Source organism: Martes martes (assembly GCF_963455335.1).
Source record: "Martes martes genome assembly, chromosome: X".
NCBI classification, from domain to species: domain Eukaryota; kingdom Metazoa; phylum Chordata; class Mammalia; order Carnivora; family Mustelidae; genus Martes; species Martes martes.
Window position 1 is genome coordinate 68,213,423 of NC_137897.1, and position 23,045 is coordinate 68,236,467.

The following is a 23,045-nucleotide window of genomic DNA, read 5'->3' on the forward strand; positions in this document are numbered from 1 at the left end:
AAGAAGCAAAATATAAGGACCTATTTTATATTTTTATATTTTAGCAAGAGGCTTTCTTTGAGGTTAAACAAAAACCTTGTTGTTTAACCCTTAAACTGTCCCTGCTCCCCTTCCCCCAGGGGATTCACTTAAAAACAAGTCCTGGAGACCAGCTCCAGGTAACAAAGCCCAGATACAAAGGTGGGTCAGGCCAGGTGGAGACATCTGATCAGTAGGGGGTTGCATACTGTCTCCCTAGCTACCAAGGAGTATGGGCCCCCGCCCTTTGGGAACCCTTTTGGCGCCAATCCTAATCAAGCTTTAATAGGCTGTTCCAAATGTCTACTAGGGTAAATTGTAATTCAATTTGTCACCTGTGCGTGGCCAGGCCCAACCGCATGGCCTTTGCCCTTAAAAGCTAGACTGTGAAATAGAAGGGTCACCCTCTCTTGTAAGAGGTGCGGCCCCGAACGTTCGGTCTGATTCTTGATGCTTGGCGCAAAATAAAGCTTTGCTTGACCTTCACTTTGTATCAGTCTCACTCCTTTAATCAAGGACCCGTTATTGGAGCATAACACAAAACTTTCATTATTTGCAGATGACATGATACTATACACAGAAAACCTTAAGACTCCACCAAAAAATTACTAGAAGTAATAAATTAATTCAGTAAATTTGCAGACTAAAAAATAAAATCCAGAAATTGGTAGCATTTCTTTACACAAATAACAAAGAAGCAGGAAGAAATTTTATGAAAAATCCATTTACAATTTCCTCAAGTAGATGTTTTATTTAGGAATAAATTTAACCAAAGAGATAAAAGACCTGTATCCTAAAAACCAAAAAACACTAAGGAAATAAACTGAAGATGACACAAACAATTGGAAAGATATTCCATTCACATAGATTGGAAGAACCAATGTTGTTAAAATGTCCATGCTACACAAAGCAATCTAAAGATTCAATGAAATCTCAACCAAAATATCAACAGCACTTCTCACAAACTAAAACAAATAATACTAAAATATGTGTGTCACCACAAAAGAAAAAGCAATCATGAGACAAAGAACATAAAGCTGGGGGTATCACAATTCCAGGTTTCAAGGTACACTACAAAGCTGTAGTAATCAAAACAGAATGATACTGGAACAAAAATAGACATGTAGATCAAATGAATGAACAGAAAAACTAGAAATAAATCCCTGATTATATGGTCAATTAATCTATGACAAAGAAGGCAATAATGTACAATGGGCAAGAGAGCCTCTTCAATAAACGGTGCTGGGAAAACTGGACAGCTACGTATAAAAAATGAAATTGGACCACTTCCTAACACCAAAATTAAACTCAAAATGGATTAAAGAACTAAATTTGATACCTGAAACTATAGAAATCTTTGAAGAGAACACAAGTAGTAATTTCTCGGCCATAAGTTGTAACAACATTTTTTTATGTATGTCTCATAAGGCAAGGGAAATTTAAAAAAATAAATGATTGAGATTACATCAAAATAAAAAGCTTTTTCATAGCAAAGGACAATCTCAACAAGACAAAAGACAGCCTACTGAATGGAAGAATATATTTAGAAATGATATGCCCAATAAGGTATAAATATCCAAAATATTTAAAGAATTTATACTTAGCTTAGAAAGTGATGGCAAACTAGGAGGACCTTGGTTTCACCTCATACCATAAACATGACTATATAACTATATAACTATCAAATCATCCTAAATACCCCAGAAATCACCTTAAAACTGACAGAAAAAAAATCTCCATAACAAGAAAGAAGAGGCCACATCAAAGAAGATAAGAAGTGCAAAGATGAGGGTTATTGGAGAACCAGATCACAGCTGCTGCAAAGGTGAGGGAGTCATGGTCCTGGAGAAGGGAACAAGAGAGTGGAGCAAACGGGATCACACAAGGAAAATATTTCCCCATAGCCAGTGGTTTGGGGGGAAAAAAAAAGAGTGACTGAATTTTGCGAGTTCTTGCAACCAGCAGGACCTAAAGCCTGGAGTTTGACAGTTCAGGGGATGTGCCTGGGATAGAGCCTGGAGATCACTGCTTTGTTCCTGGAGAGAAGGAAAGAAAATGGCCCAGGGCCAGGCAGCATGGAGTGATCTGAAGAGCACCTGGGGCACATAGTAGAGAGATTAGTCACTGTTCTCTGAGCAGTTTCCTAATTGGCAGGTTTAATGAGATACCTCTCTGAGAACAAAGGAGCTGACTGGCACCATTTTTCTCCCGAGTCTTTCAGCATAAACAGGAAGCAGTGTAGTTCTAACACTGGCTACCTAACTTGCTTACACCAAGCTTCTCCCGTGTGCTCTGGTGGATCTGCCCTACTAAGTCACACTTGCCTCATTCAAGCTCAGAGGGCTCCTTCAGCCAAAGACCAGCACAAATTATAGCCCCCACCACCTGTACCCTACCAGAGTTTTACAGTGGCTCAATTCTAATGGAGGTAGTGTTAGGTCTCATTTCAGAAGCCAACCAGAACACACCTAGTTAAAACCAACCATATTCAAACCAGAGATAAAACACTGCCTACAGCAGGCAAGAAAAATCTCTGCAGATGAATGGCCTGAAGGAAAGAGCAGCCAGTGGCAGGGCACATGCAGCACACACCAGAGACACTCCTGGATATACCTAGGCCCTTCACACAACACCACATTTTCTGCATAAGGTCATTACTTTCAGAAGCAGGAGACATAACTTCATTTTCTAGCACAGAAGAAGGCATAGTCTTAAATATTTCTAGAACAGAGGAATAAAAGGACAAGATAAAGCCACAGTCAAAGATCTAAGTGAAAAAAAGTATATATAATTAACATGCCTGAAGTAAAACTTAAAGCAACAATGATAAGGAACTCACTGAGGTTGAGAAAAAAATAGAAGACATCAGTAAGACCCTACCACAGAGAAAGAAGAGTTAAAAAGAATAAATCAGAGATGAAGAGTCTAATAAATCATATTAGAAACATGCTTGATGCAATGAACAGCTGATCAGAAGAAGCAGGGGAACAAATTAATTACCTGGAAGACAAAGTAATAGAAAGCAATTAAGCTGAACAAGAAGCGAGAAAAAATTATGCAAAATGAGAATAGACTTAGGGAAACAAGTGACTCCATCAAATGCAATAGCATTCATATTATAGGAGTCCAAGAAAAAGAAGAGGACAGAAAGTAAGCAGAAAATGTATTTGAGGGTACCTGGGTGGCTCAGTTGGTTAAGAATCTGGCCTCAGCTCAGGTCATGATTCCAGGGTCCTGAGATTAAGCTCAGCCTCAGGCTCTCTCTTCCTTTGCCTGCCTCTCCCTCTGCCTGCTGCTCCCCCTGTTTGTGCTCTCTCTGTCAAATAAATAAATAAAATCTTCTAAAAAATTTGAAGAACTAATAGCTGACCACCTCCCTAATCTGGGGAAGGAAAGAGATACCCAGATCCCATAGGAACACAGAACTTCCATCAAAATCATCAATAGCAGGCCAACACCAAGACATCTGTAATTAAATCGGGAAAATATAGTGATTTTTAAAAAAGTACCTTAAATGCAGCAAGACAAAATAAGTCCTTAACTTACAAGGGAAGACCCATAAAGTTAGCAGGAGATTTCCCAACAGAAACTTTGCAAGCCAGAAGGGAATAACATGATATATTCAAACTGCTGAAGGGAGGGTTAAAGAGGTAGATTCCAGATGGAGGCATGAATAAGAGTAAGCTAAGGTGAATTCAAATTGTAGAGTGCTGCAATTAGTTCAGTAAGGCTAGAGTAGAGCATACACAGAGAAATATCCTGAGATAACAAAGCTAGAAATGTAACTTCACATGGAACTGAAGAGTTTATATTTTATTTTGGAGATGTTAAATAGCCACTAAAGTCCTAAAATTGGAGTAGAAAGGCAAATTAAATGGCATAGAAGAACCAACCAGAAAGACAGGGTACAAAACAAATATGACAGGATTGGTACCTGACTAGAAATGGGAAAATGTTACAGAGGTCAACATGACTTGGAAATCAAACGAGTGTGGGATTTTAGGAGTATTAGACTATCACTGAAGTTTGTAGCCTTAATAGCTAGGAAGAGGTGGTGTTATTCACTTACATAAGAGTTATAAGAGTTGCTGGAATACCAAGGTGCTTGAGAAATAATGCTTATAGTAGATAGCATGATGACCTTGCGGTTAACAGGAAAGCAATGACCCATTTTGGTGATTTTAAAAAATAATTTAATTCCCATACTTTTAAAAGTCTATACATTTCTGGCTCCATATAAATTTTAGGGTTATTTGTTCCATTCCTTTGAAAAAAAGATGGTATTTTGATAGGGATTGCATTAAATGTGTAGATTGCTTTAGGTTGCATAGACATTTTCACAATATTTCTTCTTCCAATCCATGAACATGGAACACTTTTCCATTTCTTTGTGTCTTCCTCATTTTTTTTTTCATGAGTGCTTTATAGTTTTCTAAATACAGATTCTTCGCCTCTTTGGTTGGGTTTATTCCTAGGTATCTTATGGCTTTGGGTGCAATTGTAAATGGGATCAACTACTTGATTTCTCTTTCTTCTTTCTTTCTGTTGGTGTATAGAAATACAGCTGATTTCTGTACATTCATTTTATATTCTGACATTTTACCGAATTCCTGTATGAGTTCTAGCAGTTTTGGAGTGGAGTCTTTAGGGTTTTCCACATAAAGTATCATATCATCTGTAAAGAGTGAGATTTTTATTTCTTCTTTGCTGATTCAAATGCCTTTTATTTCTTTGTGTTGTCTGATTGTTGAGGCTAGCAATTCTAATATTATGTTGACTAGCGGTGGTGATAGTGGACAGTCCTGGCATGTTCCTGACATTAGGGGGAAAGCTCTCAGTTTTTCCCCATTGAGAGTGATATTTGCTGTGGGTATTTCATAGATGGCTTTTGTGATATTGAGGTATGTACCCTCTATCCGTACACTGTGAATTTTGATAAAGAAAACCAAAGTTGGCAGCCTCACAATTCCAGACTTCAAGCTCTATTACAAAGCTGTAATCATCAAGACAGCATGGTACTGGCACAAAAGCAGACACATAAATCAATGGAACAGAATAGAGAGCCCAGAAACAGACTCCCAACGCTATGGTCAATTAATCCTTGACAAAGCAAGAAAGAATGTCCAATGGAAAAAGGACAATCTCTTCAATGAATAGTGTTGGGAATATTGGATAGCTGCATGCAGAATAATGAAACTGAACCATTTTCTTACACCACACACAAAAGTAGACTCAAAATGGATGAAAGACCTCAATGTGAGACAGGAATCCATCAAAATCCTTGAGGAGAACACAGGCAACAACTTCTTTGATCTCAGCTATGGCAACTTCTTCATAGAAACATCACCAAAGGCAAGGGAAGCAAGGGAAAAAATGAACTACTGGGACTTCATCAAGATAAAAAGTTTTTGGGGCGCCTGGATGGCTTGGTGGGTTAAAGCCTCTGCCTTCGGCTCAGGTCATGGTCCCAGGGTTTTGAGTTCGAGCCCCACATTGGGCTCTCTGCTCAGCAGGGAGCCTACTTCCCTTCCTCTCTCTCTGCCTGCCTCTCTGCCTACTTGTGCTTTCTGTCTGTCAAATAAATAAATAAAATCTTTAAAAAAAAGATAAAAAGTTTTTGCACAGCAAAGGAAACAGTCAACAAAATCAAAAGACAATGAACAGAATGGGAAAACATATTTGCAAATGACATATCAGATAAAAGGTTAGTATCCAAAATCTATAAAGAACTTATCAAACTCAACATCCAAAGAACAAACAATCCAATCAAGAAATGGGCAGAAGACATGAACAGACATTTCTTCAAAGAAGACATCCAAGTGGTCAACAGACAGATGGAAAAGTGCTCAACATCACTTGGCATGAGGGAAATACAAATCAAAAACAGTGAGATACCACCTCACACCAGTAAGAATGGCTGAAATTAAGAAGTCAGAAAATGACAGATGTTGGTGAGGACATGGAGAAAGAGGAACCCTCCTACACTTTTGGTGAGAATGCAAGCTGGTGCAGCCACTCTGGAAAGCAGTATGGATGTTCCTCAAAAAGTTGAAAATGGAGCTACCCTACGACCCAGCAATTGCACTATCGGGTATTTACCCTAAAGATACAAATGTAGTGATCTGAAAGGGCATGTGCACCTAAATGTTTATAGCAGAAATGTTCGCAATAACCAAACTACGGAAAGAACCTAGATGTCAATTGGCAGATGAATGGATAAAGAAGATGTGATATATATATCTCACATGTGAGATAGATATAGATATAGATATAGATATAGATATATATAAAATTGTCTTATATATATATATCTATATCTATCTTATATATATATCTATATATATCTTATATATATATATCTATATCTATCTCACATGTGATACACATGGATAAAGAAGATTTGGTGTGTGTATACACACATATGTATACATATATAGGTATATATATGTATATATATGTGTATACATATATATATGTATACATGTATATATATGTGTATATATACCTATATATGTATACATATGTGTGTATACACACACCAAATCTTCTTTATCCATATGTGTGTATATATATGTGTGTGTGTACACACACACACACACACACACACAGGAATACCATGCAGTCATAAAAAAACCCCAAAATCTTGCCATTTGCGATTATGTGACTGGAACTAGAGGGTATTATGCTAAGCAAAATAAGTCAATCAGAGAAAGACAATTATCATATGATCTCTCTGATATGAGGAATTTGAGAGTCAGGGCGGGAGGTTGTTGAGGGGTAAGGAGGAAAAAATGAAACAAGATGGGACTGGGAAGGGAGGCATACCATAAAAGATTCTTTTTTTTTTTTTTTTTTTTTTTTTTTTTTTTTTTTAAAGATTTTATTTATTTGCCAGAGAGAGAGAGAGAGAGAGCGAGCACAGGCAGACAGAGTGGCAGAGGGAGAAGCAGGCTCCCTGCGGAGCAAGGAGCCCGATGTGGGACTCGATCCCAGGACGCCGGGATCATGACCTGAGCCGAAGGCAGCCGCTTAACCAACTGAGCCACCCAGGCGTCCCACCATAAAAGATTCTTAATCTCAGGAAACAAACTGAGGGTTGCTAGGGGTTGGCAGGGAAGGGGTAGGGTGGCTGGGTTATGGACACTGGGGTGGGTATGTGCTATGGTGAATGGTGTGAATTGTGTAAGATTGATGATTCACAGACCTGTACCCCTGAAGCAAAGTATGTGCTATGGTGAATGGTGTGAATTGTGTAAGATTGATGATTCACAGACCTGTACCCCTGAAGCAAATTATAAGCAAAGTTATAATGATATAACATATCATTATATGTTAATTTAAAAAACAGTCTATACATTTCGGGCATGTTACCAAATGAGCCAGATTGTTAGAGTGTGCTGTACTTTTGATGGCTCTTAATTTAATGTTTTCAACTTTGGGAAAACGTTTCCTTACATAATTCAATATTTGCATATGCTTTATATGTGCAGCTCATGTGAGGTCACTCAAACTAGCCAGTGATGTCAATATTAGCTTAGAGTCTAGGGCATTATAATCAATTGACAGTTATTGCAGGTCATGATCTAGAAGTGTAACTTTTAAGTCCTTCATGGTCTTTCAAAATGTTTAATGAATCATATTTTAAAACTGTCAATAGGCTGTTAAATTCTCTTTGTAGTCTTTGTTTAGTTTGCATGTCAACTGGACTTTAATTAGTCATATGACTTGATATGGCCAGTTGGTGTCTGAATGATGCTGAAAATCTTTGGAGAACTGAGGACAGATTATTACACTGTTAAGGGAAAAGTAAATTGAATAGAGGCTTATTTAAGCATTTGTGTGGTAAAGGGAGGCACCAATGGCTACTTTTCATCTACAACTTGATCAATCTTCTACTAAAACTCTGAGTACACAAAGAAGCCTTGAGATCTATAATTATCTTGGGTAAATGAGAGCCTTATATAGAAACCTATTTAAAGCATTGATTAGTATTATGTTGAACATCAAATAAAGGTTTAGGGAAAAGATAAACAGTGATTAATTTAATGTCTGTCACATAATATCATAACAAAAGCATATGAGGAGTATAGTATAAAATGCATATACATCAAAGTAATTTTGGAAGGCTAACTGAAACACTTGTAGTTTAAAAGGGCGTGCAGAGGCCATTTTTTAATTCAGTCTTAACACTGTGTTGATGCTTCTCTAATAAATTAATAATCACAGAAGGAAATTTTATAACTGAAATGTTGGGTTTGGCAGCTTGCTCCCTAAAAGGATTTAGAGATAGTGAGCCATAAGTCAATTGATAGGGGGAAAGTTTAAAATATTTTATTAATATTCTGTGGGGATTTGCAGTTATAGGAAGTAAGAGCATGTTCTCCTTCTTGGTTTCCATGCATAATTTAGGTTTCTAACCTTTTTTTAAACCCTTGTGAAATTCTATTAAAAGTACATTTTATGGCTGTTTTTTTTTAAATCACAAATATTGGTGACTGTTGTGTTCTTTATATAGGAATTCGTTCAATTGAGATGATCATTTTAGTGTTGCATGAGAGCTGTTAAGTGTGCTTTATTCTACTGCATACTTTTGATATTTTGTTATTGTTGTTGTTAATGGCATTAATTCAACCATCATTGTTGAGCCCAGGAGACAGACCTAAAATCAACTAACAGCATTTTTTTTCTAGCCTGCTTTTTGTCCTAAAATTATGTGTTTTGAGAATTTGTATTACTGTTACTGTTGTTTTGAGGAATGAGATTTAGGTGGACTCTGGAAATACTTCCTATTGATTCATTGTTGTTTACTAGCAGTTGTGATCTTCAAAGCAAGAAAAAAATGAGGGGATGGCAAAGAGGATAAAAGAATATTATTAAGAATGGATAGTTGTGTGTGAGATCAACATAAACACTGTCCATTGTAGATTTCTATAATCTGTAATAATTTAGGAAAATTATAGGCAAAGATGTTTCAGAACATCTGTTAAAGATTACTGGTTTCTGGGCTTCTGTCCAAATAAAGTAAAGATTATTGTTGAGGCAATAGTTCATTGTAAAGTACTATCATTTACTTATCAGAGTGATATTAATATCTATAATGTTAGGCTAACCCTTCCTAACCTCTGCTCAAAAATGTGTCCTCACAAATCCAAACCTCATAAGGGTAAGTAGACAAGTATTTTAACTTCCTACATTTTTCATGATGACATATCTGCAGCTACCACAAGTGTAATGCAGATAATACTTCAAAGATATTCATTAAGAAATTAAAAATATGTAAAAACTATTTCACCTTGCATAAGAAAACAAACAGAATTCTAGATACTACTCAATGATATTGGTATTTGTTATTGAACTGAAAATAGGTGGAATATTTTGGTAGGGGAGTTACTCCTTATTGATAAAGATTTCAAATTAGAGCTACAGCATTCATTTTAGAGATTATAACTAAAAGGGTAGAACATATTCCAAGGGGAACCTGTGTGGCTTAGTCGGTTAAGTATCAAACTCTTGGTTTCTGCTCAGGTAATGATCTCAAGGACATGAGATTGAGCACTGCATTGGGTTCTGCACTCAGTGCAGTCTGTTTCAGATTCTCTCTCCCTCGGCTTCTCTCCCCACTCACACGCTCTCTCTCTAAAATAAATAAATAAATAAATAAATAAATAAATAAATAAATAAAATCTTCTTTTAAAAAGAACATATTCCAAGTCTTATTTTCTTTAATAATTCTGAAGCCTAGAGAATCTACATCCTGTCTTACCAGCACCACGACTATATTTTCAAAAGAGGGTGTTAAGTTAGAAGCTACTAACACATCAATATATTATAAACATTAAAAAGAAAGCTACTTTTTATTAAACAAAATGATGTTTGGCTTAAAGATTTTTATTTACCTTTATAGGTAAAACAACTTGTGTCATATAAATATTTTGATAGTGAGAGCAAGAAAAAGGAAGAGATGAAAGTTTATGGATATAGGAATATTTTTTTAAATTATAAAGCAACATTAAATCCTAAGTACCATTAATTGCCCAAAGAGATACTAGGATATAATGAAACTTGATTTAAAAGAAAAGCCAACAAGAATAAATTCAGATACTTTAAAAAAAAAACATTCCATAGCATCAATTTTGATGTGATTTCCCTTTTCTAAATGTAATAATTTAACAGGCACTGTCTCTTTTAGGACTGGATCTGCCATTTATGATGATGCCTCATCCCCTACTTCCAGTCAGCTTACCTCCTGCATCAGTTGCCATGGCAATGAATCAGATGAACCATCTCAATACTATTGCCAACATGGCTGCTGCAGCCCAGATTCACAGTCCACTCTCCAGCGCTGGGGCCTCTGTTATAAAGGTAAGAATTATGATTTGGAAGAAGACACAGGTTATGGTTACATGTAAATTTTGAGGAAATATTAGCAATCCCACTGAATCTTCAGCATAAACACACAGCTCATTGACTCAATTGGTTAGCATATAGTATTGATTATATTTCTGACTTGGCCTGCTTAGGTGTTTCGTTGTTTGTTTCTTTTTATTCCATGACCACAGATCTCACCTTTAATTCTAGCTTCATGTCTTGCAATCACAAGCACAGTGGGTGGGAGGCATAGCAAGACTAATGGCACAGTAGAATAGTGTACAAAAATGATTACCATTGTTAGAGTGAAATAAAGTAAACACTGTGCATTTTTTTGATGTTTTGGAGGCAGTTCTGGGGTAGTATATACTATATAGGACTTGTAGTCAGAATGACCTAGGTCTCGATTCTGATCCTGCCACTTTATCTCAGCAATCTTGGATATGACATTTAATCTGCATGATGAGCTTTTTTCCTCAACTGTAAACTAAACATTATAGTAATAATCTATCCCACTTACTTCATTGGCTATCCAGAGATAACTTGAGTAAAATATAGGTTAAATACTGTTAAACATTAAGCAAATATTTATGATAATTTACAGAATTATCATTATCAACATTAGAATACTTTTTTCCCCAAACTTTCATGACCATTGGGTAATGAAACACAAATAATTTTTTATAATCTGTCGTGATGTTTTCTATTAGTTTGCAATAGGGCCTCTTGCCCTCTCTCCAAGTATCATGTGAACTTTATTATTTATTTTTCTTTTGGCAGGAGATATTATAAGGGTATGTAGGATCAAAAGAGTGTAGTCAATAAGAGCAACTTTGTTCTTTTATTTATGCAAGAAATATTATACCCTTGAAATATACATGTTGTATTGGGCAACATGGGATATAGGTAAAGAAGACATAATCCTTCACTTTCAGTACTCACAAACTAAATGTGACACAAACAACAAGTACCCATTTAACTTGAACTAACAAGATAGATTGTGATGAATGACAAGGAATATCAACAAGTACTATAGGAATTTAGAGGAGGGACTTATTATACCTGGCTTGTCAAAAAGAGGGGGAAAGGATCATGAAAGGCATTACAGTTGTTGGATTTGAACTGGACCATGGCAATACTGGTATGATTGTAATAGATGTACATGGAGGAATGTGAAAGAAATGCAGAGGAAATGCGAGATTCTGGATATTTTTGTTTCATTTTAAATTAGCTTCCACCTTTGGGGATTTTTAAAATAATGAGGAAAATTTGTGGTATAAACTTTGTAGGAAAGGACAAGAAAAACTGATAATTTTTTATTGAACTCCATACTTATTTACATGGCCAAGTAGAAGTATGCTTCCTACAAAGATTGTGGCCCTCAATAGATCAGTCTATCATAGCTAATCCAAAATTTTGTTGTTTGAATATTTGATCAGAGGCTAAACCAGGAAACACAGTTATCTTTGAGAAAAAAAAATATGAACATATTTAAAAGGTGGAATAATTTTCCCATGATTTTGAAATTGGGTGACTACTAAGTAAATTTGACCCCACACAAAATTAGAAAACTATTAAGAAACAAAGTATAGCTTTAAGTACTTGCTTTGAAATGATGAAAAACTACTTTCAGTAGAGGCATGTTTATAACTTTTCAATAATGCATTTATTCCGTTTTCTCAATTATAACTACTCAGAGTGAACCGGCTACATTTTGGTTGAATGCTTGGGACATTTGGTAGCTTTGCCATGAATTTAGAGTAAAGAGGCTCTTAGGGAGGAGCTCATAACTAGCATTTGATTATTGGTGGTGATGATGATGGAAATGGAAAGGATAATTATCTTCTTAAATAATCCAAATATTTTAACATATTAAAGCAAGAGAACTATAGTTTTGTTTACTGCTAATTTGACTATTTCATATGCAACTTTAGAGTCAGAACCTTTACAACATAAAATAGGGTACTGCTTTTTAAAAGTTGTTATTAGATAACATGCTTATTTAAGTCTTAGCAAATATGAAAATTGGATCTACTTTCATATAATTATTTTGACCAAAGTCAGTTGAAAACAATAGATTTATTTTGAATGGTCTTTGATAAAATTTTTCCATGGATTTATAGAAGTAGATTTCTATCAGATGATGCTAGGGAAATGAATAAAAAATGTTTTCTTTTGTTCTGTTTTTAAGGAGTTGATATCTGTGAATACTGAGAGGCTTTTAATATTGTTGCCATGTTTTGTTTATTTTTTTGCAAAAATATTATTACATAATTGTAACTATTAGTTTTAGAAATAATTCAAAGGAAATTACATAATAAAAACTTTCTAATTAATTGCCAATTGGATGTTCATATATTGAAATTTCTAATACTCCTTTCAAGAACAGTTATCAATATGATACTAAGCTATAAGGACAAAAATTTCACACATCATTTTATGTATATTTTAGCAGAAATTTTTCAGTATGCTTCTTGGTGAAGAGCACTTTCCAGTTCCATCTGTTAGAATCCTACAGGCAGTGGGCAAAACTACATATCAAGACTTTTTCATATACTACTATTTGGAGGATATGGGGATTATTTAAACAAAACATGTTTTCTCTATTTATATTTACAAATTTTTTGAAGTTTTTATTTAAATTTCAGTTAGTTAACAGGCAATATAGTATTAGTTTCAGGTGTACAACATTGAGATTCAGCACTTCCGTAAAACACGCAGTGCTTAACAGCAAGTGCACTCCTTAATCCCCATCATGTATTTAATTCATCCCTCCACCACTCTCTCCTCTGGTAATCATCAATTTGTTTTCTATAGTTAAAAGCCTATTTCTTGGTTTGCCTTACTCTTGTTTTTTTCCATATGCTTATTTGTATTATTTCTTAAATCCCATATATGAGTGAAATCATATGGATTTTGTCTTTCTCCAAATGACATTTCACTTAACATAATACTCTCGAGCTCCATCCATGTCATTGAAAATGGCAAGATATTATCTTTTTATGGCTGAATAATATATCATGGTGTATATATATATATTTTTTTTCACTTCTTTATCCATTCATCAGTTGATGTATTCTTTCCATAATTTGGATATTGTAGATGATGTTGCTATAAACACAGGGTACAAGTATCCTTTTGTATTAGTATTTTCGTATTCCTTGGATAAGTACCTAGTAGTGCAATTGTTGGATTGTAGGGTAGTTCCATTTTTAGATTTTTGAGGAAACTCCATACTGTTTTCCAGAGTGGCTGCACCAGTTAGCATTCCCACCAACAGCACAAGAGTGTTCCCCTTCATCCACATCCTTGCCAGCAACTATTGTTTGTCCCGTTGTTGATTTTAGCCATGCTGACAGGTGTGAGGAGATATCTCACTGTGCTTTTGATTTGCATTTACCTGTTGATGAGTGATGTTGAGCATATTTTCATGTGTCTGTTAGCCATCTGTATATCTTTTTTGGAAAAATATCTCTTCATGTCTTCTGTCTGTATTTAATTGGATTATTCTTTTTTGTGGTGTTGAGTTTTATAAGTTCTTTATATATTTTGGATAGGAATCCTTTTTCAGATATGTAATTTGCATATATTTTCCCCAATTCCTTAGGTTTCCTTTTACTTTTGCTCATTTCCTTTACTGTGTAAAACATTTTATTTTAATTTAGTCCCAATACTTCATTTTTGCTTTTGTTTCCCTTGCCTCAGGAGACATATCTAGAAAGAATTCAATACATCCTATGTCAAAGAAGTTACTGCCTGCGTTCACCTCTAGGATTTAAAAGGTTTCATGTCTCACATTTAGGTCTTTAGTCCATTTTAAGTTTATCTTTATGTTTGTTGTGAGAAAGTGGTCCAGTTTCCTTCTTTCACAAGTTGCTGTCCAGTTTTCCTAACACCATTTGCTGAAGCGACTGCCTTTTTTATTACTCATTTTTCCCCACTTTGTCAAAGATTAATTGACCATATGTTTGTAGGGTCATTTTTGTGATTTGTCTCCTGTTCCTTTGATCTATGTATTTGTTTTTGTGTCAGTACCTTACTCTTTTGATCACTACAGCTTTGTAATATAACTTAAAGTCTGGAATTGTGATGCCTCCACTTTTGCTTTTCCCTTTCTAGATTGCTTTGGCTACTCAGGGTATTTTGGGGTTCCATACAAATTTTAGGATTGTTTGATCTAGCTCTTGAAAATTGCTGTTGGTATGTTGATAGGGATTGCATTAAATGTGTAGATTGCTTTGGATAGTATAGACATTTTAACAATATTTATTCTTCTAATCTATGAGCATGAAATGTCTTTCTATTTCTTTGCATCATCTTCATCAGTGTTTTCTTTTCAGAATACAAGCCTTACACATTTTGGTCAAGTTTATTTCTAGGTATCTTATGGATTTTGGTGCAATTGTAATTGGGATTGATTCCTTAATTTCTCTTTCTGCTACTTCATTTTTTGCTGTGTAGAAATAAAACTGATTTCTGTACATTGATTTTCTATACTGTGACTTTTCTGAGTCTGTTTGTCACTTCTAGCAGGTTTTTTTTTTCTTTTTCTTTGTGGAGACTTTTTTGTTTTCTATATATAGTATCATGTCATCTGCAAAAGTTTTATCTTTTCTTTGCCAATTTAGGTTCCTTTTATTTCTTTTTGTTTTCCAATTGCTGTGGCTGGGACTTCCAGTACTGTGTTAAATAACAGTGGTGATAGTGATATCCTAGTCTTGCTTCTGACTGTAGAGGAAAATCTGTCAGTTTTACCCCATTGAGGATGAAAATATCTGTGGGTTTTCATATATGGCCTTTATTATCTTAAGGTATGTTCCTTCTTCTTTTCTTTTAAATATTTATTTCTTTGAGAGAGGTGAAGAGAGAGAGCATGTGAGTTGGGGGAGAAGCAGAGGAAGAGAAATCTCAAGAAACTTCCCATTGAGTGCAGAACCCGACTCAGGATTTGATCTCGGGACAAATGGGATCATGACTTGAGCCAAAACCAAGTCAGAAACAATCAACTAAGCCACCCAGGTGCCTCAAGTTTCCTTCTATATCCTCAATATTCCTTCTAAACCTACAATTTTAGTTTTTTTTTTAATCATGAATGGATGTTGTGTTTTGTCAAATGCTTTTCCTGCAACTACTGAAATGATAATATAGTTTTTATCCTTTCTGCTATTAATGTGATACATTTTGTTGATTGATTTGTGAATATTGAACCACCCTTGCAACCCACGGATAAATTCCACTTGACCACGGTGAAAGATTTTTTAATGTATTGTAGGATTCAGTTTACTAGTATTTTGTTGAGAAGTTTGCATCTATCTTCATCAGGGATATTCACCTGTAGTTCTCTTTTTTAGTGGAGTCTTTATCTGGTTTTGGTATCATAGTGATGCTGTCCTCATGGAATGAATTTGGAAGTTTCTCTTCCTTTTCCATTTTTTGGACAAGCTTGAGAAGTATAGATATTCACTTGTTTTTACATGTTTGATAGAATTTGCCTGAGAAGCCATCTGGCCCTAGATTTTAGCATGTTGGGAGTTTTTTGATTACTGACTCAATTTCTTTTTTTTTAATTTTTTATTAACATATAATGTATTATTAGCCCCAGGGGACAGGTCTGTGAATCACCAGGTTTATATACTTCATAGCACTCACCATAGCACAAACCTTCACTGACTCAATTTCTTTGCTGGCAATTGGTATGTTAAAGTTTTCTATTTCTTCTTGGTTCAGTTTTGTTAATTTTATGTTTCTGGGAATTTGTCCTTTGTTTTCAGTTTGTACAATTTGTTGGTATATAGTTTTTTATAATATACTCTTAAATTGTCTTTTATTTCTGTGATTTTGATTGTTATTTCTCCTCTTTTCATTTGTGATTTTATTTATTTGGGTCCTTACCCTTTTCTTTCTGTTAAGGGGAGGTAGAGGTATATCAATTTTATGAACTTTTTCAAAGTACCAACTCTTGATTTTTTTTATCTGTTCTGTGACATTTTTGTTGTTGTTGTTGTTGTTGTTGTTTCTACATCATTTATTTCTGCTTATTTATTTCTGTTTATTATTTCCTTCCTTACACTGGCTTTAGGTTTAATTTGTTGTTCTTTTTCTAGCTCTTTTAGGTGTAAGGTTAGGTTATTTGAGATTCTTCTTGCTTCTTGATGTAGGCCTGTATTGCTATATATACTTCACTCAGGATAAATTTTGCTGCATCACACAGATTTTGGACAATTGTGTTTGCATTTTCATTTCTTTCCATTTTTTTTAAATTTACTAATTGATTTCCTTGTTAACCCATTCATTGTTTAATAGCATGTTGATTAACCTCCGTGTATTTATCGTCTTTCCATTTTTTTCCTTGTAGTTGTCTTCAGGTTTCAGAACACTGTGGTCAGAAAAGGTGCATAGTATCACTTCACTCTTTTTATATTTGTTGAGGCTTGATATGTGACTAGTATGTGATCTGTTCTAGCAAATGTCCCATGTGTACTTGAAAAGAATATGTACCAACCGCCAGAGATATTGTTTGTAGAGATCCAGATAGATCTTCTTACATCACAGGCTGATTTTGTGAGTGTTCAGAATGGTCTGGTAGATATCCAGTGCAATTCAAGGGACTGGTTGAAATAGGGTCTACTACTCTGCCACCTTTTTTCCTTCCTATTATTGTATTATTATCAATAATTTCCTTTATGTTTGTTATTGTTTTATATATTTGCATGCTTCCAAGTTGAGGACATAAATATTTACAATTGTTAAATCTTTATTTTTTTCTTGTCTGCATAACTTTATCTCTCTTTCTATTCTGAATGGTAGTTTTCCTACATACAGCATTCTTGGCTGCAAATTTTTCTCATTTAGCGTTTTGAAAATATTATGCCACTCCCTTCTGGCTTGAGAAACTTCTGTTGAGCAATCTCTGGCTAGCCTTCGGTCTTCCATTGCATGTTAAGGACTTCTTTTGTCTTGCTGGTTTTAAGATTACTTCTTTATTACTGTATTTTGCAAATTTAACTAAAATATGTGTTGGTGTGAATCTGCTTTTGTTGATTTTGATGGGAGCTCTCTGTACCTCCTGGATCTGGGTGTCTCTTTTCTTTCTCAGATTAAGGAAGTGTTCAGTCTTTATTTCTTCAAATAATTTTATGCCCCCTTTTCTCTCTCTTCTTCTGGGACTCCTTTAACACAAATGTTATTATGTTTGATGGGGTCACTGAATTCTCTAAGTCTATTCTCATGTTCCATAATTCATTCTTTCTTTTGTTCAGCATCATTGTGTTCCATTATTTTCTCTTCTAGATCACTAATTCATTCTGCTTCTTCCAGCTTCCTGTTCATTGCATCAAGCTTGTTTTTTAATCTTTATTGCATTTTTCATCTCTGATTGATTTATTTTTATCTCTTTTATCTCTGTGGTAAGGGTCTCAGTGACACCTTCTATTCTTTTCTCAAGCACAGTGAGTATCTTTATGATTGTTACTTTAAATTCCCAATCAGGAGCACTTGGGTGCTTAAGCACCCAGTTAAGCATCCATCTTTGCCTCAGGTCATGATCCAGGGGTCTTGGGATCAAGTCCCATTTTGGGCTCCCTGCCTAATGGTGAGCCTGCTTCTCCCTCTCCTCTTGCCCCTCCCCCTGCTCATTCTCATTCTCTCTCTCTCTCTGTCAGATAAATAAATAAAAATTTTGAAAAAAAATTCCTAATGAGACTTGTCACTTTTATTTTCTTGCTTATATCTCTCACCATGGCCTTATCTTGTTCTTTCATTTGGATAAGTTCCCCCATCTTCACATTTTATCTAAGTCTCTGCTATTCTCTGTATTAGAAAAGGCAGTTATGTCTCCTGCTCCTGAAAGCAATGGCCTTATAAAGAAGAGGTCATGTAGTGTCCAGCCTGGTGCTTCACGGAGTGTGTCCTGTGTGTGCTATGTGTGCTCTGTTTTTGTTGTTGTTGTTGTTTTGTTTTTCTTTTTGGCTTCTCTTTCTTTCAGGTCAGTTGTCTGTATAATCTGTATTTGCCTGCTGTGGATAGCATTTGGTCCCTGGCCTAAATGTGTCAAGATTTAACCAGGTGAGCCCTGGTCTACTCGTTAAGTGAGACCTGACACCACTTCTACCAGAACTGAGGCCCTGCAGAACTCTCAGGTTGGGAGATTTGGTGTGGGTGGGTGTTTGCTTTCATTTTCTTTGGGACAGGCACTCTGTGCTGGAACTGAGGCAAGCTTGGCTGAGAAGGGAAGACCTGCCACAGAAGGGAGGTAAGGCTTGGTGTAAGCAAATTAGGAACCCAGTGCTGGTTCTGGGCTGCTTCCTGCAGATAGCTTTGTGTTTATATTGAGGTGCAGGGGAGGGAGATGGCACCAGCCAGCTCTGTTGTTACAGGAGAGGCTTCCCTGTGAATGCTGACTCTCCAGGACATGCCCCAGTAAGAGCAAATAATCTCCCCATTGTGTTTCCTGGCATTCTTCAGATCACTGTTTCCATGATGTCTGACCCTGGATTGTTTGCCTGCCTTCTCTCCAGGAGAAGAGAAGTTCCCTCAGGACTCTATCCCCTCCAAGCCCACTAACCTTTAAAACTCCAAACTTTAAACCCCCCTAGTTGTAAGAACTCACTGAATTCAGCCCAGTTTATTTCCCAAAACAATGGCTATGGGGAAATATTCTTTTTGTGTGTTCCCTTGTATGGTCTTCTCTCATGGTCCCTCCTTGTGATCATAGTTCCTTCCCTCTGTAGCACCCAGGATCCATTTCTCCCCTAAACCACATCTCTGCACCCTACTTTCTTTGATGTGGCCTCTTCTCTATCTTTAGTTGTGGAATTTGTTCTGTTAGTCTTCATGTCAATTTCTGAGGTATTTAAGATGATTTGATCATTATTTAGTTGTGTTCATGGAATGAAAGGAACCTAGGGTCCTCCTAGTTCACCACCATCTTCCTCCCTTTCACATTTACAGATTTTTGTTTTTTTAATCCCTGCAGTTCAGCACAAAAAAAATGGAAATTTTAAAAATATTACTCATTGTTTTGCAAAATATTTGAATTGAGGTCACCATATCTTTTATATGATATTGACCATTTAGAGTCAATTGGCCTTCCAAAATATGATCAGAAAATTTAACATTGAACATTTTGTAAGAAATGTTATAATTATGAAATTTGATTTCTTTATGAGAAATCCACTGTGAATTAAGGAAAAACCACAATAACCTGATTCATTCTCTTTGCTGTGTATTATATTGTCTTAACTCAGTGGTTTACTATAACAGAATACCATAGACCAGGTGGCTTAAACATGATACATTTATTTATCATAGTTCTAGAGACTGGAAAGTCAAAGATCAAAGTACTTTGTGATTCCTGGTGAGAGTACTCTTTCTGGTTTGCAGCTGATCACTTTCTCACTGTGTTCTCACATGGCAAAGATAGAAAGAAAGCAAATTTCCTCATATTTCTTCTTAAAAGGGCATTAATCCTATCAGAGGGCTCCCTCATCCTATGACTTCATTATCTCCCAAAAGTCCCATTTCCAAATACTTTCACATTAAGGATAGAGTTTCAACATATGATGAAGAGAGATAGTCCACAGAATATACAATCTAATGTGATTATAGTGTTACCTGTGCTATCATCTCTACAGTTAATGATCTGCTGCTATTTCCATTGTATCCTTATTTTCAGCATTTTTTAAAGATTTTATTCATTCATTTGAGAGACAGAGAGAGAGCACAACCAGTGAGGAGAGCCAGAGGGCGAGGGAGAAGCAGACTCCTTGCAGAGCTGGGAGCCCAACAACACAGGGCTCAATCCCAAGACCTGTAGATCATGACCTGAGCTGAAAGCAGACACTTAACCATCTGAGAAAATAGGCACCCCTATTTTCAGCATTTTAAAACTCAACAGCAGAAAAACAAATTTATATCAGAAATGTATACAGAAAGAGATTAGGACACATTACACAGAAGTCCAAAATATATATTTAGTTATGTTAAAATTTATGAAGGTTCACAAAAATAGCTACCAGATTTATTCATTTTTTCAATTATTGTTATTTACATATATGTGTGTATATATATATACACACATATATATACACATATGTATATATATATTTTTTAATTTGGAGTAAAACTTTACATTTTTTCCATATCATTTAAAAATGTGCTGGTGGCGGGGGGACAACAGGCTGTGATATTAAAAGGATTCATGTCCTTCTAAACACCTGCTACTCTTCTTTAGCATAGTTTGTGTTAAGCTGATACTTGTGTTTTGCACTGATGATCATGGGACTGTGATCCCAATTTCCTTTGGAAGCTGGTCTTACAGCATGTAATTTGAATATTAGAACTATATGATAAATAGAGGTTATCAAGTTAGTAAATGACTGGCCTACAAATCATATTTAATTTCCAGCACTTAGCATTTCTGATTAAAGGGATCGAAGCAACTATTTTAATATTTCTGCACTTCAATTTTCCTTCTGGCAGCATAGATCTCACTTTTTTTACACTTGTATCTATGTTTACATTTCTTCTGATTGAGACTATATCAGAAAACTGTTTAGGTTAATGTATAGGTCATGTCAGCTCCTCATTTTAATTTGGGGAGACCCAATTGGCATTTGTTAACAAGCGCATTTGTTAACTAATTGAATCGGAATAAGCCACGGATACCTAGTTTAAAAAGTTTGTGGGTCCATCCATATGTTTTGTTTTCCAATGATTGAATCCTTATTATGCATCACGTGGTTTTTAAGATTTATAATCTAATGTGGACAGATAATAAGCAGGATTAATAGTTCTATTTTTTATTAAACATTTAAATAGACAAAATGAACTCATGTACTATGTTGAAAACATGGTTTTTCAGGTTTGTTTTATACTCTGTAAGACCCAGGTTCCTGAATCATAGCAAGAATGGAAACTACATATAATGATTTTTAAAAATATTTTCTTTCTTTCTTTTTCATTATTTTTTTATTATGTTCAGTTAGCCACTGCATAGTACGTAATTAGTCCTTGATAATGATTTGACTTTTCCTACATTCTCTGTTTAATGTTTTAATAGTAGATATTTTGTTACTGCACAGTATTTATTTCTAATTTTTAGGTTCTTCAAAAGGAACTATGTGGGAGGCAGATAACTGTAATTGAGTGCATTTTACTTAATATGTACTTTTATCACATGAAACTCTATTTGTGTTTCTTTGAATGCTCATAAACTCAAATAAATACAGTATTTAGTATACTTATTTATATACTTAATATTTGCCTAGTCAGATAATGTTGAACATTAGAAAGAACTAAAAACCTCAGATTCCTATAATGAACTTAAACATTCAATGATTGTTTGTTTTATTTTATTTTATTTGGGCCAGCATCCAATGCTGTGCCTGTAAGCTGGATCTTAAATCAAATAAAAAAGAAAAGAAAAGAAAAAGAATAAAGAAAAGTTCTGACTTATATCATTTTCCACTTTCTGTGTTGTAAGTATTTCCATCAAGGCTGATTTCAAGTTACCATCATTTTAACACCTGGCTCACAAAATTACTGAATACTTAACAATTGGCCCTCATTTGAACAGTCTCCAAAATAACACTTTCCTTTTAAAACATAATATGAAATGTGAAATGTTTATCAAATCAAACGCTCCATGCCAATCTCCCTTCATAGCCACTAACAAACAAAGCTTTCCACACTAGTTTACCTACTAATTTCTATTTCTTCAAAATAACATATTAACTAAAAGTTTGAGAAAACTATAAAAATTAACGAATAAATAGTTTGTTTCTCAATGGAAATTATACCACCTTAACATAGATTGATGTCAAATTGAAAGGAACATGATTACATTCGGGCCTCTTTCTTCTACCAGTGTGTAAATATTTCTAACTCAGTGTAAGAAATGTTCAGTAATCATGTGTGGATTCCTGAAAATGCCCTCAAATAGTGAAAACTAACACAAAGAAGAATAGACATGGCTGTCTATTCACCACTCTGTCATATTCTTTTAAATTTTCTTTTCACAGGTAGGAGAGAAGACTATAGCTTTTTAGGGAATCTGACAAGTGATGAGAATTTTATGTTTATACTTCTAAAATTATATAATGTTTGTATATTTATACATATACATATATATATACACACATACATATATATATTTGTTTGTACATATATATATATATATACACACACACATATATATATTTGCTTATAGTTTAATAAATTTCCCCATCTCCATGGATGTAAACCATGTAACCATTGTAGTTAACAATGAGTTTTATTTTTTGAAAAATTTTATTTATTTGAGAGGGGGTGAGAGAGCAAGCATGAGCAGGGGGAGGGGCAGAGGGATAGGGAAAAGCAGGTTCCGTGCTGAGCTGGGAGCCCAAGCAGGGCTTGACTCCAGGACCCCCGGGATCATGACTTGAGCTGAGGGCAGACACTTAATGGACTGAGCCACCCAGGTACCCCAACAATGACTTTTAGATACATAGAATATATCTACCATAACAACACTGTTGAGTATAGTAGCCATTAGCCACATGTGACTATTTCAATTTAAATGAATTAAAGAAAATGAAAACTTCAGCTGCCCTGTTGCAACTAGCCACATTTCACGTGCTCAATAGTTGCATGTCACTTGTGGCTAGCATATTAGCACAATT

At 35.1% G+C, this 23,045-nt stretch overlaps 1 protein-coding gene across 3 annotated transcripts in view; it reads left to right on the plus strand.

Annotated features, from left to right (window-relative positions):
* DACH2 (dachshund family transcription factor 2) overlaps nt 1-23,045 on the plus strand; it is a gene marked incomplete at both ends in the record, with an annotated part of 854,168 nt that overhangs the window by 694,242 nt on the left and 136,881 nt on the right. For all 3 annotated transcript variants that reach the window (XM_080794934.1, XM_080794935.1, XM_080794936.1), the window contains one exon: nt 10,208-10,380. In XM_080794934.1, the coding sequence (XP_080651060.1) occupies nt 10,208-10,380 (173 nt within the window). The remainder of the gene's footprint in view (nt 1-10,207; nt 10,381-23,045) is intronic.